This window comes from Pongo abelii, chromosome 1 (assembly GCF_028885655.2).
Source record: "Pongo abelii isolate AG06213 chromosome 1, NHGRI_mPonAbe1-v2.0_pri, whole genome shotgun sequence".
Classification (NCBI taxonomy): Eukaryota; Metazoa; Chordata; class Mammalia; order Primates; family Hominidae; genus Pongo; species Pongo abelii.
In genome coordinates this window covers 21,330,138-21,342,760 of record NC_071985.2, presented here as the reverse complement: position 1 = coordinate 21,342,760, position 12,623 = coordinate 21,330,138, and the positions used below count along the sequence as shown (strand labels likewise).

General features: G+C 57.3%; 1 protein-coding gene across 20 annotated transcripts in view; it reads left to right on the top strand.

The window, feature by feature from the left end:
- Positions 1-12,623, top strand: part of OBSCN (obscurin, cytoskeletal calmodulin and titin-interacting RhoGEF) — a 168,352-nt gene that overhangs the window by 55,728 nt on the left and 100,001 nt on the right. For all 20 annotated transcript variants that reach the window (XM_063724835.1, XM_063724833.1, XM_063724832.1 and 17 more), the window contains 14 exons: positions 1,852-2,127; positions 4,665-4,940; positions 5,971-6,246; positions 6,474-6,752; positions 6,873-7,139; positions 7,267-7,536; positions 8,452-8,718; positions 9,244-9,510; positions 9,720-9,832; positions 9,951-10,104; positions 10,296-10,457; positions 10,545-10,649; positions 11,489-11,755; positions 11,979-12,248. In XM_063724835.1, coding sequence (XP_063580905.1) covers positions 1,852-2,127; positions 4,665-4,940; positions 5,971-6,246; positions 6,474-6,752; positions 6,873-7,139; positions 7,267-7,536; positions 8,452-8,718; positions 9,244-9,510; positions 9,720-9,832; positions 9,951-10,104; positions 10,296-10,457; positions 10,545-10,649; positions 11,489-11,755; positions 11,979-12,248 — 3,249 coding nt within the window. The remainder of the gene's footprint in view (positions 1-1,851; positions 2,128-4,664; positions 4,941-5,970; positions 6,247-6,473; positions 6,753-6,872; positions 7,140-7,266; positions 7,537-8,451; positions 8,719-9,243; positions 9,511-9,719; positions 9,833-9,950; positions 10,105-10,295; positions 10,458-10,544; positions 10,650-11,488; positions 11,756-11,978; positions 12,249-12,623) is intronic.

Here is a 12,623-nt window from a genome sequence, read left to right as displayed (position 1 = left end):
TCCAAAAGATAGAGAGATAAATAATAATAACAAATAATACGAGAGTTGAGAAACATCACATAGAAATTCAACATGCAGAATACACATATATATGTATGTATGTATATACGCATACACACACACACTAGCAACACAGTTGTAAAGTGAAATTTTAAAAGATTTACAAGAGCATGGAAAGCATCAAGTATAGTAAAGATGTCTAATACCTCAGTGGAGGAAAATTGTCAAATATTTTTGTTTTTGAGTCAGGATCTCACTCTGTCACCCAGAGTGGAGTTCAGTGGTGCAGTCATGGCTCACTGCAGCCTCGACCTCCTGGGCTCAAGAGATCCTCCCACCTCGGCCTCCTGACTTGATGAGACTACAGGCGTGCACCACCATGCCCAGCTAATTTTTTAAGGATTTTTTTTTGGTAGCAACAGGGTTTCACTATTTCGCCCAGGCTGGGCTCAAACTCCTGGCCTCAAGCAATCCTCCCACCTCAGCCTCCCAAAGTGCTGGGATTACAGGTGTGAGCCACTGTGCCTGGCCATTGTGAAACATTTTTGACAGATGTAAGAAGACCTAAATAAATAGATAGAAATCCATGGAAGACTCAAATATGTTAATGCCTAGTCAAAACCCAAGCAAATGTTTTTCTTTGGGGAGGTGAACATTGAGAAGCAGATTCTGAAGGCCAAGTGGAGTAACACACTCTTGAAGAGCCACTTGTGAACATTTGTCTACCAGATATCAAGAACATTCAGCTGCAGGAATGGAGACAGCCAGGCACAACACAAGGACAGTTGTCAGACCAAAGGGACAGAATTGTGAGCTCATGATCAGACCCAAATACATGGATTCTCCCTTTTATTGCTTCTTGTTTTTTTTTGTTTTTGTGTTTTGTGTTCTTTTTTTTTTTTAACCTTCACACCTACACAGGCAGTGGAGAAAGGATGATCTTCTAAAAAAAAATAGTTCTTTGATTTTTTAACCTTATAAAAATTTAGACTAGTAACTTATTTCACACTGAAAAGTGAGTTCCAGGGAGGGTAGAGGCCACAGAGTATAAAAAGTAAAACCATAAAGCCTCTAGATAATAACATAGATTGCTAAAAACTTCAGGGAAAGGAAAGATTTCTTAAAACTAAACAGTGGAACAATGGTATATTTAACTACATTAAAACTAAAACTTTAATTTGTCAAGACATCATTTGAGAGTGAAAAGGCAGGTCAAGGACATGGGTAAGATGTTTACAAATACACAGTTATCATTTGCTAGCATTTAAAATATATAAAGAATTCCTAAAAATAAGGAAGGAAAAGACAGAAAAGGCTATTGAAAATTGGATAGAAGCCTGAATAGCAACACCCCAGAAGAGCTGACGTAACGGCCAGAAGTGGTGGAAAGGGCTCCACCTTGCATGTCACCAGGCAATGCATGACAAAGCCCAGGCCTTCCCCGCAGAGGCCAACGCTGACCCTCCTGACAGTGGCAGGACCAGGAGCCTCAGTACTCTGGGGCCCTGCGGTGAGGACACGCCCTGCACAGTCCCGTGGGGAGACCCTAGCATATCCTTGAAGGGAGCTGTGCAGGCATCAGGACCCCAGTCCCTGTGCTGGACGAGCTCGTGCACGGAGGGTTTGTCACAACCGCCCCGCCTGGAACAGCCCATGGCACTGCACAGTGGATGGAGAAACTGTGATGCTTGTGCCGGGAGGTGGTGGGGCTTCTCCCAGCCACACAGCCAGTGCCGAGCTTGGGAAGGTTCTGTTTCTCTACTTTCTCGTCTAGGCCCTCCTACCCTAGGGTGGTCTTCCTGACCTGGGCAGTATCTTTGACCTTGTGTGTCCCTCCTTGTCCATCCCCAGAGCCCAAGGTGGTGTTTGCCAAGGAGCAGCCAGCGCACAGGGAGCTGCAGGCTGAGGCGGGGACCAGTGCCACACTGAGCTGCGAGGTGGCCCAGGCCCAGACGGAGGTGACGTGGTACAAGGACGGGAAGAAGCTGAGCTCCAGCTCGAAAGTGCGCGTGGAGGCCGTGGGCTGCACACGGAGGCTGGTGGTGCAGCAGGCGGGCCAGGCAGAGGCCGGGGAGTACAGCTGCGAGGCTGGGGGTCAGCGGCTGTCCTTCCGCCTGCAGGTGGCAGGTCAGTGCTTTGGGGATGCTGAGTGAGCCCTGTTTGTAGCTGCTGCTGTGACTGGAGTAGAACCACTGCTGACCCAGTGGGCTTTCCATTAGACTCCATCCCTCAACTTCTCCCATCCTCTCACCTCCTACTTTTATGCCTGTGGTGGAGCTGGGCTGCTTAGTGGGAAGGGAGTGAACGGAAGGGTCAGGGCCCTCCTTGTCCATGTTGGGTGGTGTTTCCGTGCAGACACGCTGGGTCACATTTTCCCAGTACCTTCTCCGAACTACCGATGTCCCGAGGTGTCCAGGACTCTGGTCCTGTCTAATGCATGAGATGGTGGTAAGCCAGACGTCCCTCCCTCGGGGATGCTCCTGCAGTCCCTGCACGGCCTCATCTGGCCCCATGTGAGGGCTCTCCCTGTGGAAAGAGATTTGAATTCGTTGAGTCAGGGTGTAGGGAAATTCCAGCCACACAATCTTATCTGGAATTATATCAACACTGAACATTGGGTTCCCAAAGTTTTCAGTGTTCTGGGACACACTTCTGTCCTTCCCTGTGGATGTAGAAGCCCTGTCTGAGCCTTCACTAAAATCCAGGTCCACAGCGTTAGTGTTTGCAAAACGAGTAAAGAGCAGCACATTGGCAGGTGTGCACACATGACGTTGGAATTCCATTTTGGAAGCCAATCTCACTTTCCTTTTGCGTTCTGTTAGAATGTTCTGTGTCTGAATTCCCCTTGGAATTTGGATAGACTTAAAAGTGATAGGAATAAGTAGCTTATGGCACAGTCACACACTGGTAGAATTAAGTTATGGTGGTAGCAGTCGCTGACTGGGGAAGCCATATTTACATCATCCTGTTTCCTTGATGAGTCCTGTGCCTGCCCTCTCCAGCTGATTCATAGGAAGTCTGAGAACGACCTTTACTTTCCTATTGTTTGTTAGGAGAGTTTAACTTCAAACTCCAACCCTGAGCCCTGAGTGCCACCACATAACAGTTGGTGTTATATATGCCTAAAATGGTTTACAAATGTGTAGATACCAAAAATACTCACTGCAAGTAAATTTGAAACGTGTTAGCAAATTATATAATTTCTAGAAACCAAAAACAGACTTAAGAAATAGATAACCTATATGCAGTTATCTACTGTTACTGAAGTTATCTCAGTTACTACAACCTAGTAAAAACTAGAACCGGTAGCAAAAAATCTTCTCATCAAACAATACCTAAACCATGTGGCCCTATTGAGAAATTCTTCCAAACATTGTGGCCAGAAATTCTTCCATGTTCATGGAAATTCTTCTGGAGAATGGAAAAAGGAAGATATACCCTCTAACTCATTATATGCAGATAGCTTAATGCCATGACTAAAATCTGGCCAGAAAATAGGAAGTTCGCATATTGCAGATCAAAGAATTATGGATATCATGGCCAATTTTTTAAACAAAATATTAGTAAACTGAATTCAGCAATACATCAAGACGATCATACGGTATGATGAAATTCATAGTCTAGGAATGAGGGCTGCTTTCATGTTAAAAACATTAGAAAATCATGATATTATGCGGTTGAAATTTGAAAATGTAATTATCTTAAACTCAGAATAAAGTACCATATTTGATAAAAATTTAACCTCATATATTCAGAAGAAATGTCTGGCAAAATTTAGCATCCATTGTGCCATAAAATTCTTAACAAAGTATAAATAAAAGTCTTTTTTTCTTAATTTGACACAGGGTATTACACAAAAATCACAAAGGGAGACTTTGTAAGCTTTGCCTCTGAGCCAGGGGACAGCATGAGGAAGCCAGTGGTCAACACTTCCATCCAGCATTGAATGGCACAGTTAGGAGGAAAGTAAAATGAAAGGCATAAAAGTTAGAAAAAAGTGAATTGACAGAAGATACGGTTTACCCAGAAGATAAATTATTAGAGAGTTGAGAAAGATCAACCCTTGCAAGATCTGTGTGAAGAAACTTCCGTACATGTAGACTAGCAGAAAGCAGTTGGAAAACGAAAACGTAAAAGATTGACAGACGCCTCAAAGGCATCATGTTTCTGATCCCGGTCTAATAAAAGATGTCAAGAGGCTGTGTGGGGGAAGCTATGAGACACTTTTGAGAGACAGTAAGGATCTAAAGTGGACAGAAGCCATGGAAGAATGAAAGACGTTCAGTCTCAATCAAAATCCAAACAAATGTGGTTTTGGGGGATGCGAGGTTGAAAAATGACAAGTGGATTTAAAGCTCCATACATGCTTGAAGAAGAGCCGCATGTGCAGGCACCCTAGTCCCTGCCCTGGAGGAGCTCATGCATGGAGGGTTTGTCATAGCTGCCCCACCTGTGATAGCCCATGGTGCCGTGCACAGTGGACAGACAAACTGTGATTCTTGTGCTGGGAGGTGGCAGGGCTTCTCCCGGCCACGCAGCCAGTGCAGAGCCTGGGGAAGGTTTTGTTTCTGCTACTTCCTCATCCAGGCCCTCCTATCCTAGGGTGGTCTTCCTGACCTAGGCTGTATCTTTGACCTCGTATGTCCTTCCTTGTCCATCCCCAGAGCCCAAGGCGGTGTTTGCCAAGGAGCAGCCGGCGCACAGGGAGGTGCAGGCTGAGGCAGGGACCAGCACCACGCTGAGCTGCGAGGTGGCCCAAGCCCAGACGGAGGTGATGTGGTACAAGGACGGGAAGAAGCTGAGCTCCAGCTCGAAAATGCGTGTGGAGGCCGTGGGCTGCACACGGAGGCTGGTGGTGCAGGAGGCAGGCCAGGCGGATGCCGGGGAGTACAGCTGCGAGGCTGGGGGCCAGCGGCTCTCCTTCCACCTGCACGTGGCTGGTGGGTACCAGGGTTAGGCAAAATGGAGGTGATGCTGAGTGTCGGGTGTGAAACTACAAGGGCATGTTTGGGCGGCCCAAGGTGCTATGGGCCCTGGCACCTTCCCTCTTTGTAGGCCTCAGAATCTGTATCGCCGGCTCTCCCCAGCAGCTCTCAGGCCAGTGTCCTTATGTCATGAGACTAGAGCAGGCCCATGGGCTGAGTTGACCACGGTGTGTGCCCTGCAGTGGCTGAGCTGGGGGTGGTAGGGACAGTAGCATGATGTCCTTGGGGTGGGGGTCTGGGGTCTGGTCTCATGTGAGGACCCCTGTCTGGGTGGTAGGGACAGTAGCATGATGTCCTCGGGGGTCTGGGGTCTGGGTCTGGTCAGATGTGATGACCTTTGTCTGGGTGGTGGGGACAGTGGTGTGATGTCCTTGGGGTGGGGGTCTGGGTCTGGTCTAATGTGATCTGCTGACTCCTCTGTGGGTGCTGGGCCATGGGAGGGCCCGGCAGTGACTGGAGAGTGTGTACTGGGTGGTGGGGGCTTGTCTCTGTGCTCTGGGCCCTAGATCTCTGTAAGCCTGTGCTGGGCCCCTTGGTCATCACCATGTGTCCACCTGTCTTTCTGATATCCGTCCCCCTTCCACCCTGTCCCTGAGCCAGGGACAACAGACCACACTCAGCTTGGCATCCTCTTTCCAATGGCCCTGCTGACACTCCGCTGCCTCTGGGCTGGCCCAGGTTGCTGGTCCATCCCTCCTGACCCTTCACGTCCTGCTGCCTGTGGCCCTGCATGGTGGGGAGGGCTGGCGACAGGTGAGGGCCCCAGGGCCCTGGAAGACCGAGGCACCTGTTCCCAAGGGACATGATGGTGGTGCTGCCAACATGCAGCCTTAGACCTTTGGCTCTGGTAGTGCCGGGGGGAGCTCTGTGCGTCACCATGCACTGCTCAATGATGGACAGCCCTGCCTGGCTGTCGCTGGGCTGACACATGGGCTGCGTCTGCTCTGGAGCATCTGACCCTGCATCCCTCCTTGTCCATCCCCAGACCCCAAGGTGGTGTTTGCCAAGGAGCAGCCGGCATGCAGGGAGGTGCAGGCGGAGGCGGGGGCCAGTGCCACGCTGAGCTGTGAGGTGGCCCAGGGCCAGATGGAGGTGACATGGTACAAGGACGGGAAGAAGCTGAGCTCCAGCTCGAAAGTGCGCATGGAGGCCAACGGCTGCACACGGAGGCTGGTAGTGCAGCAGGCGGGCCAGGCGGATGCTGGGGAGTACACCTGTGAGGCAGGGGGCCAACGGCTCTCCTTCCACCTGCACGTGGCAGGTCAGTGCTTTGGGGTGGCGAATCCACCTCGCCTGAAGCTGATGGCCACACTATATGGTCGCTGGGATTCTGGATAGTGGTTGATGGTGCTCAGGACTGCACTGGGCCATCCTTGAAGAGCAATGGGTATCGGGGTGCCAGGTGGCATTAGGGTGGCCCTGAAGGGGAGCGGGGCCGGTCCAGGGATGCCAGGGTCCCCCTCTCATTGCCAACTCACCTCTACCCAGAGCCGGAGCCCCAAATTTCAGAGAGACCCTGCCGCAGGGAGCCTCTGGTGGTCAAGGAGCATGAAGACATCATCCTGACCGCCACGCTGGCCACACCCTCTGTGGCCACGGTGACCTGGCTCAAGGATGGTGTGGAGATTCGCCACAGCAAGCGGCACGAGACAGCCAGCCAGGGGGACACCCACACCCTGACCGTGCATGGCGCCCAGGTGCTGGACAGCGCCATCTACAGCTGCCGGGTGGGCGCAGAGGGGCAGGACTTCCCAGTGCAGGTGGAAGGTGAGCCAGGCGTGGGGCGGAGACTCCTCCAGACACCTCTGTCCCAGAGCTGGACAGGGCGAAGCTGGGCTCAAGTCTGGTCTGTTAGGAGCCCGGCTGATGTCCCCTTTGTGCCCACAGAGGTGGCCGCCAAGTTCTGCCGGCTGCTGGAGCCTGTGTGCGGCGAGCTGGGTGGCACGGTGACACTGGCCTGCGAGCTAAGCCCAGCGTGTGCAGAGGTGGTGTGGCGCTGCGGCAACACGCAGCTTCGGGTGGGCAAGCGCTTCCAGATGGTGGCTGAGGGGCCCGTGCGCTCACTCACTGTGTTGGGGCTGCGCGCAGAGGACGCAGGGGAGTACGTGTGTGAGAGCCGTGATGACCGCACCAGTGCGCAGCTCACCGTCAGTGGTATGTAAGGGGTCGAGTGTCCCTATCCAGGGCAGCCTCCTGGAGGAGGCGGCCTTTGGCACTCCTACAGCGTAGGGGCTCTGTCGGTCCTGCGCGCCCACCTCTTAAGCAGTGCTCCTGTCTGCAGTGCCTCAAGTGGTGAAGTTTATGTCTGGGCTGAGCGCTGTGGTCGCGGAGGAGGGCGGTGAGGCCACCTTCCAGTGCGTGGTGTCCCCCAGTGATGTGGCAGTCGTGTGGTTCCGGGATGGTGCCCTGCTTCAGCCCAGCGAGAAGTTTGCCATATCACAGAGTGGCGCCAGCCACAGCCTGACCATCTCAGGTCTGGTGCTGGAGGACGCGGGCCAGATCACCGTGGAGGCTGAGGGCGCCTCATCCTCCGCTGCCCTGAGGGTCCGAGGTGAGTGTGGGGGGCAGCAGGACTTGCCTGGCTGGCCAGGGCTCCTTGCACAGGTACCTCCCCTGTGGGCTGGTTCTGAGTGGGCACCTGGAACTGCTCTCCTGTTACGGCTGGTCCGGCTGACCTCAGGAGACTCGGGGTGTGTGGGCTGCGGAGAGGAGACTCGGGTAGGCTGGATGGGCCAGGTGCCTTCTCTGGGTCTAGAGAAGATACAATCCTGCAGGTGTACCTGGTGGGGAATGGGTGGAGGTTGAGGCAATCCAGGGAGGCTTTCTGGAGTAGGTGGGTGCATACTTAGCCTGCTGGATGGCAGGGAAGAGAGAGTGGGGTTAGCACCAGTGCAGGCAGTGACATGGGCTTCCCATGCTGCTGAAGCCAGAAGCCAGAACTTGCCCTGAAGGAAAGTGGGAGTCATGGCAGGTTCTAGAGTAAAGGCGTGATGCAGCAGATTCATCTGCGGAGTTCACGGGTGGCCTGAGGCAGAGAGGCCCACCAGCGCCTCTTCCTTAACCTGCTCAGGAGTCCTGGGCTTTGCTAAACCGCCGTTGCGCCTGGGGGAGCTCTGCCTTCCCCCCTCTGCAGTTCCTGCCAGTGCTGCTAGTGGGGATCACGTCTAGGATTTCGAGGCACCAGGGCCTGGCGTCTTGCTCAGAGCAGGGGAGCTGGAGGTGGGAGCTGGGCTTAAGGAAGCTTCCTGGTTTACTCGCTTAAAGTCGCACCTGGGAGGGTGCGCAGCTGCGGCCCGCTTGTGGCCAGGGCCGCGCTGTTTGGATTGGGATCCCGGGGCGCGGTGCCGGCAGCTCGGCCTGGGCCAGGCTCAGGGCAGGCGCCGGGGCTGTGCGGGCCCTCTGTACCTTGGCTTGCCCGTGGAGGAGGGCGAGGGCCGCCGTGACCTCCCCTCTCCTGCGACCCCAGAGGCGCCCGTGCTGTTCAAAAAGAAGCTGGAGCCGCAGACGGTGGAGGAGCGGAGCTCGGTGACCCTGGAGGTGGAGCTGACGCGGCCGTGGCCGGAGCTGAGGTGGACACGGAACGCGACGGCCCTGGCGCCGGGAAAGAACGTGGAAATCCACGCCGAGGGCGCCCGCCACCGCCTGGTTCTGCACAACGTAGGTTTTGCCGACCGTGGCTTCTTTGGCTGCGAGACGCCGGATGACAAGACACAGGCCAAACTCACCGTGGAGAGTGAGCCGCGGGCGGGAAGGGCGGGGCATTGAGGAGGCGTGAGGAGGGAGGCGGGGCATTGAGGAGCCGTGAGGAGGGAGGCGGGGCATTGAGGAGCCGTGAGGAGGGAGGCGGGGCATTGAGGATTAGTGAGGACGGAGGCGGGGCATTGAGGATTAGTGAGGACGCAGGCGGGGTACTGAAGGGAGGAGGAAGGAGGGGCACTGAGGAAGAGGGAGGCAGGGCACTGAGGAGAAAAGAGAGGAGGGAGGTGGGGCACTGAGGGGAAGAGAGGAGGGAGGTGGGGCACTGAGGGGAGGAGGGAGGAGCGAGGCGGGACACTGAGGGGAGGGGCGGGCCCTCTGGAAGGGGCGTAGGGTTGGGGGAGGGGCAGGTCTCCCGCCGGAGGGGCGAGCGGTGGGGGGTGGGCATGGGGCGGCTTCCCGGCCCTCCCCGAGCTCCTGGGGAAGCCAGCTGTGCCCCAGGGTTCTAAAGACGGTGGTCTCAGAGCAGCGGCTGACCCGTGACACCGCGTGTGCACCGCAGTGCGCCAGGTACGGCTCGTACGGGGCCTGCAGGCAGTGGAGGCACGGGAGCAGGGCACGGCTACCATGGAGGTGCAGCTGTCGCATGCGGACGTGGAGGGCAGCTGGACTCGCGACGGTCTGCGGCTCCAGCAGGGGCCCACGTGCCACCTGGCTGTGCGGGGCCCCGTGCACACCCTCACACTCTCGGGGCTGCGACCAGAGGACGGTGGCCTTATGGTCTTCAAGGCCGAAGGGGTGCACACGTCGGCGCGGCTTGTGGTCACCGGTGCGTTGGGGAGCCGGCAGGGCACAGAACAGAGCACGCCTGTCCCGAGGGGGCCCCGGGGAGGTCGGTGGGTTCTCTGGGGACCTGGATGAGCCAGCTCCGTATAACTCCGTCCAGCTGGGGCACTGCCCCACCCCTGTCCCTGTCCCCACCCTGAAGACTCCTCCAAGGCCTTTTTCTCCTCCCACCTCCTCCTTCTTCCTCCCCAGAGCTGCCCGTGAGCTTCAGCCGCCCGCTGCAGGACGTGGTGACCACTGAGAAGGAAAAGGTTACCCTGGAGTGCGAGCTGTCGCGTCCTAATGTGGATGTGCGCTGGCTGAAGGTGCCTCCCTGCCGACCCCACTCCTGTTGCCTCCTCTCCTTCTCTCATGTGGGCGGGCCCAAGCGGAACCCCAGGGCTGGACCACCTGAGTGCCTGACCGGGCCTCTACACTCCACAGGACGGTGTGGAGCTGCGGGCAGGCAAGACGATGGCCATCGCAGCCCAGGGTGCCTGCAGGAGCCTCACCATTTACCGGTGCGAGTTCGTGGATCAGGGAGTGTATGTGTGTGATGCCCATGATGCCCAGAGCTCTGCCTCCGTGAAGGTGCAAGGTGAGGGCTGCGTGGGGCATGTGGGGCATGGCAGGTGTGGGCACCTCCTCCTGTCCTCCGTGTCCCCCAGCCAGGGGCTTGGCTGCTCTACTTTCACCTTCACAACCCTTGGCATGCTGGGACACTGGGTGGGGGGTGCTGGGAGCAGCTCTGTGCGTCTGGGTGTGTCAGGTCCTCCCTTGCCACCCCAGGCCGCAACATCCAGATCGTGAGGCCCCTGGAGGATGTGGAAGTGATGGAGAAGGACGGTGCCACCTTCTCCTGTGAGGTCTCCCACGACGAAGTGCCTGGCCAGTGGTTCCGGGAGGGCAGTAAACTGCGGCCCACTGACAACGTGCGCATCCGCCAGGAAGGTGCGAGGACAGGCGGCTGTGGTGGGCACGGCCTGGCCCCCAGGTCTTTCTCTGCCCCCACCCATACTGAGCCGCCTTTGTCCCCAGGAAGGACATACACTCTCATCTACCGGAGAGTCCTGGCGGAAGATGCAGGAGAGATCCAATTTGTAGCCGAAAATGCAGAATCGCGAGCCCAGCTCAGAGTGAAGGGTGAGGTGGGGGCTGAGGGGAGGGCGGGGCTGGACAGTGTGCATGTGTGGCCAGCTGGCTCAGCACAGGTCCAGATGCCTCAGGCCCGCTCTTAGGACCAGGACAGCAGGGACTCACGAGGAGGGAAGGGGGTGTCACCTCCTTGGCAGGAAGATAGGGGCCAGAGAAGCGGCCATGAGGGGCTTCTCCCTTCCTTAAAACTGAGATCCTGATGAATTCTCCCTCGGGCTGCAGCGAGTGCTGGAGAGGCCAGGCATGAGGCCCTGTGGTGGGGGCATGGCGGGGGTTGGGGGTTCTACCTGGTGGCAGCGAGGGGGAGGATCAGGGAGAGTGGTGCTGGGGCAGCAGGGAGGGAGGCTCTGCAGACAGGTGGAGTGGGGACGGGCCAGTAGGGCTAATCAGAGGTGTGCGGGGAGGGACATGAGTTCCTGAGACTGGGCTAGGGTATGTGGTTATGGTTCGGAAGTGGGGGTTTGGGGAGAGGACTGCAGGGGGTGGGGCTACATGGGGCGGGACGTACCCTGCTCTTGGTGGGCTGGGACAGCGGGCAGGACCTGGGCAGTGGAAGTGGGAGTGTGGGATATGGGAGAGCAGGGCAGGCAGAGGCGGGCGCACTCCCCTTGCTTGTGGTCTGCTCTGTGGAGCAGGTCCTAGCACAGCTCCAAGGGGCACACTCGGCCTGACCACCTGCTGGCCCCTGGCGGGCAGACACGGGCTGTTGGGGTCTAGCGGGGTCTGGGCCCTTGGCTGCCCAAGACCCTCAGTGCCTTGTCGGAGCCAGGGCTTGGGAGCCTGGAGCACTGTCTCTGATCCACCCCATGCCCCCACCACGCTCACAGAGCTTCCAGTGACCCTCCTGCGCCCGCTGCGGGACAAGATTGCCATGGAGAAGCACCGCGGTGTGCTGGAGTGTCAGGTGTCCCGGGCCAGCGCCCAGGTGCGGTGGTTCAAGGGCAGTCAGGAGCTGCAGCCCGGGCCCAAGTACGAGCTGGTCAGTGATGGCCTCTACCGCAAGCTGATCATCAGTGACGTCCAGGCAGAGGACGAGGACACCTACACCTGCGACGCCGGTGATGTCAAGACCAGTGCACAGTTCTTTGTGGAAGGTGCAGGCAGGGAGGGCAGCTCTGCAGGTTGCTTTTGTTGGGGGGAGTCTCCCAGGTCCATGGTTTGCCCTACGCTCCTGGAGACGCTGGGTCCGGGCAGCTCAGGAGGATGCTCAGGAGCATGCATCTAGCGGGGCGGGTGCCTGTTCCCAAGAAGGAACCCTGCCGGAGGGGCAGCGTGACCTATCCGCGGGATCCGCCAGCGACTGCTCCTCCCCAACAGAGCAATCCATCACCATTGTGCGGGGTCTGCAGGACGTGACAGTGATGGAGCCCGCTCCTGCCTGGTTTGAGTGTGAGACCTCCATCCCCTCAGTGCGGCCACCTAAGTGGCTCCTGGGGAAGACGGTGTTGCAGGCTGGGGGGAACGTGGGCCTGGAGCAGGAGGGCACGGTGCACCGGCTGATGCTGCGGCGGACCTGCTCCACCATGACCGGGCCCGTGCACTTCACCATTGGCAAGTCTCGTTCCTCTGCCCGCCTGGTGGTCTCAGGTGAGCACTCCCACCCCGGTGGGTGGACGTGGGACAGAGCCACAAGAGGACAAGGTTCAGGGCTGTTGGGAGGCCTGGACAGGGCTGTGGGTGGGTACAGGGCAGGGCCATGGGAGGAGAAGGCTCAGGGCAGTGACTGGACACAGTTCAGGGCCACAGATGGATATCACTCAGGGCCAGGGGAGGACACAGTTCAGGACCACGGAGGACACAGCTCAGGGCCAGGGGAAGACACAGTTCAGGGAATGGTGGACACGGCTCAGGGCCAGGGGAGGACACAGTTCAAGGCCATAGGTGAGCAGGCTCAGGGCTTGGCAGGAAGGGCAGGGTGATTGGTTCCTGTGGCGCCGTGGCCCAGCCTGTCCCCACTCCCTG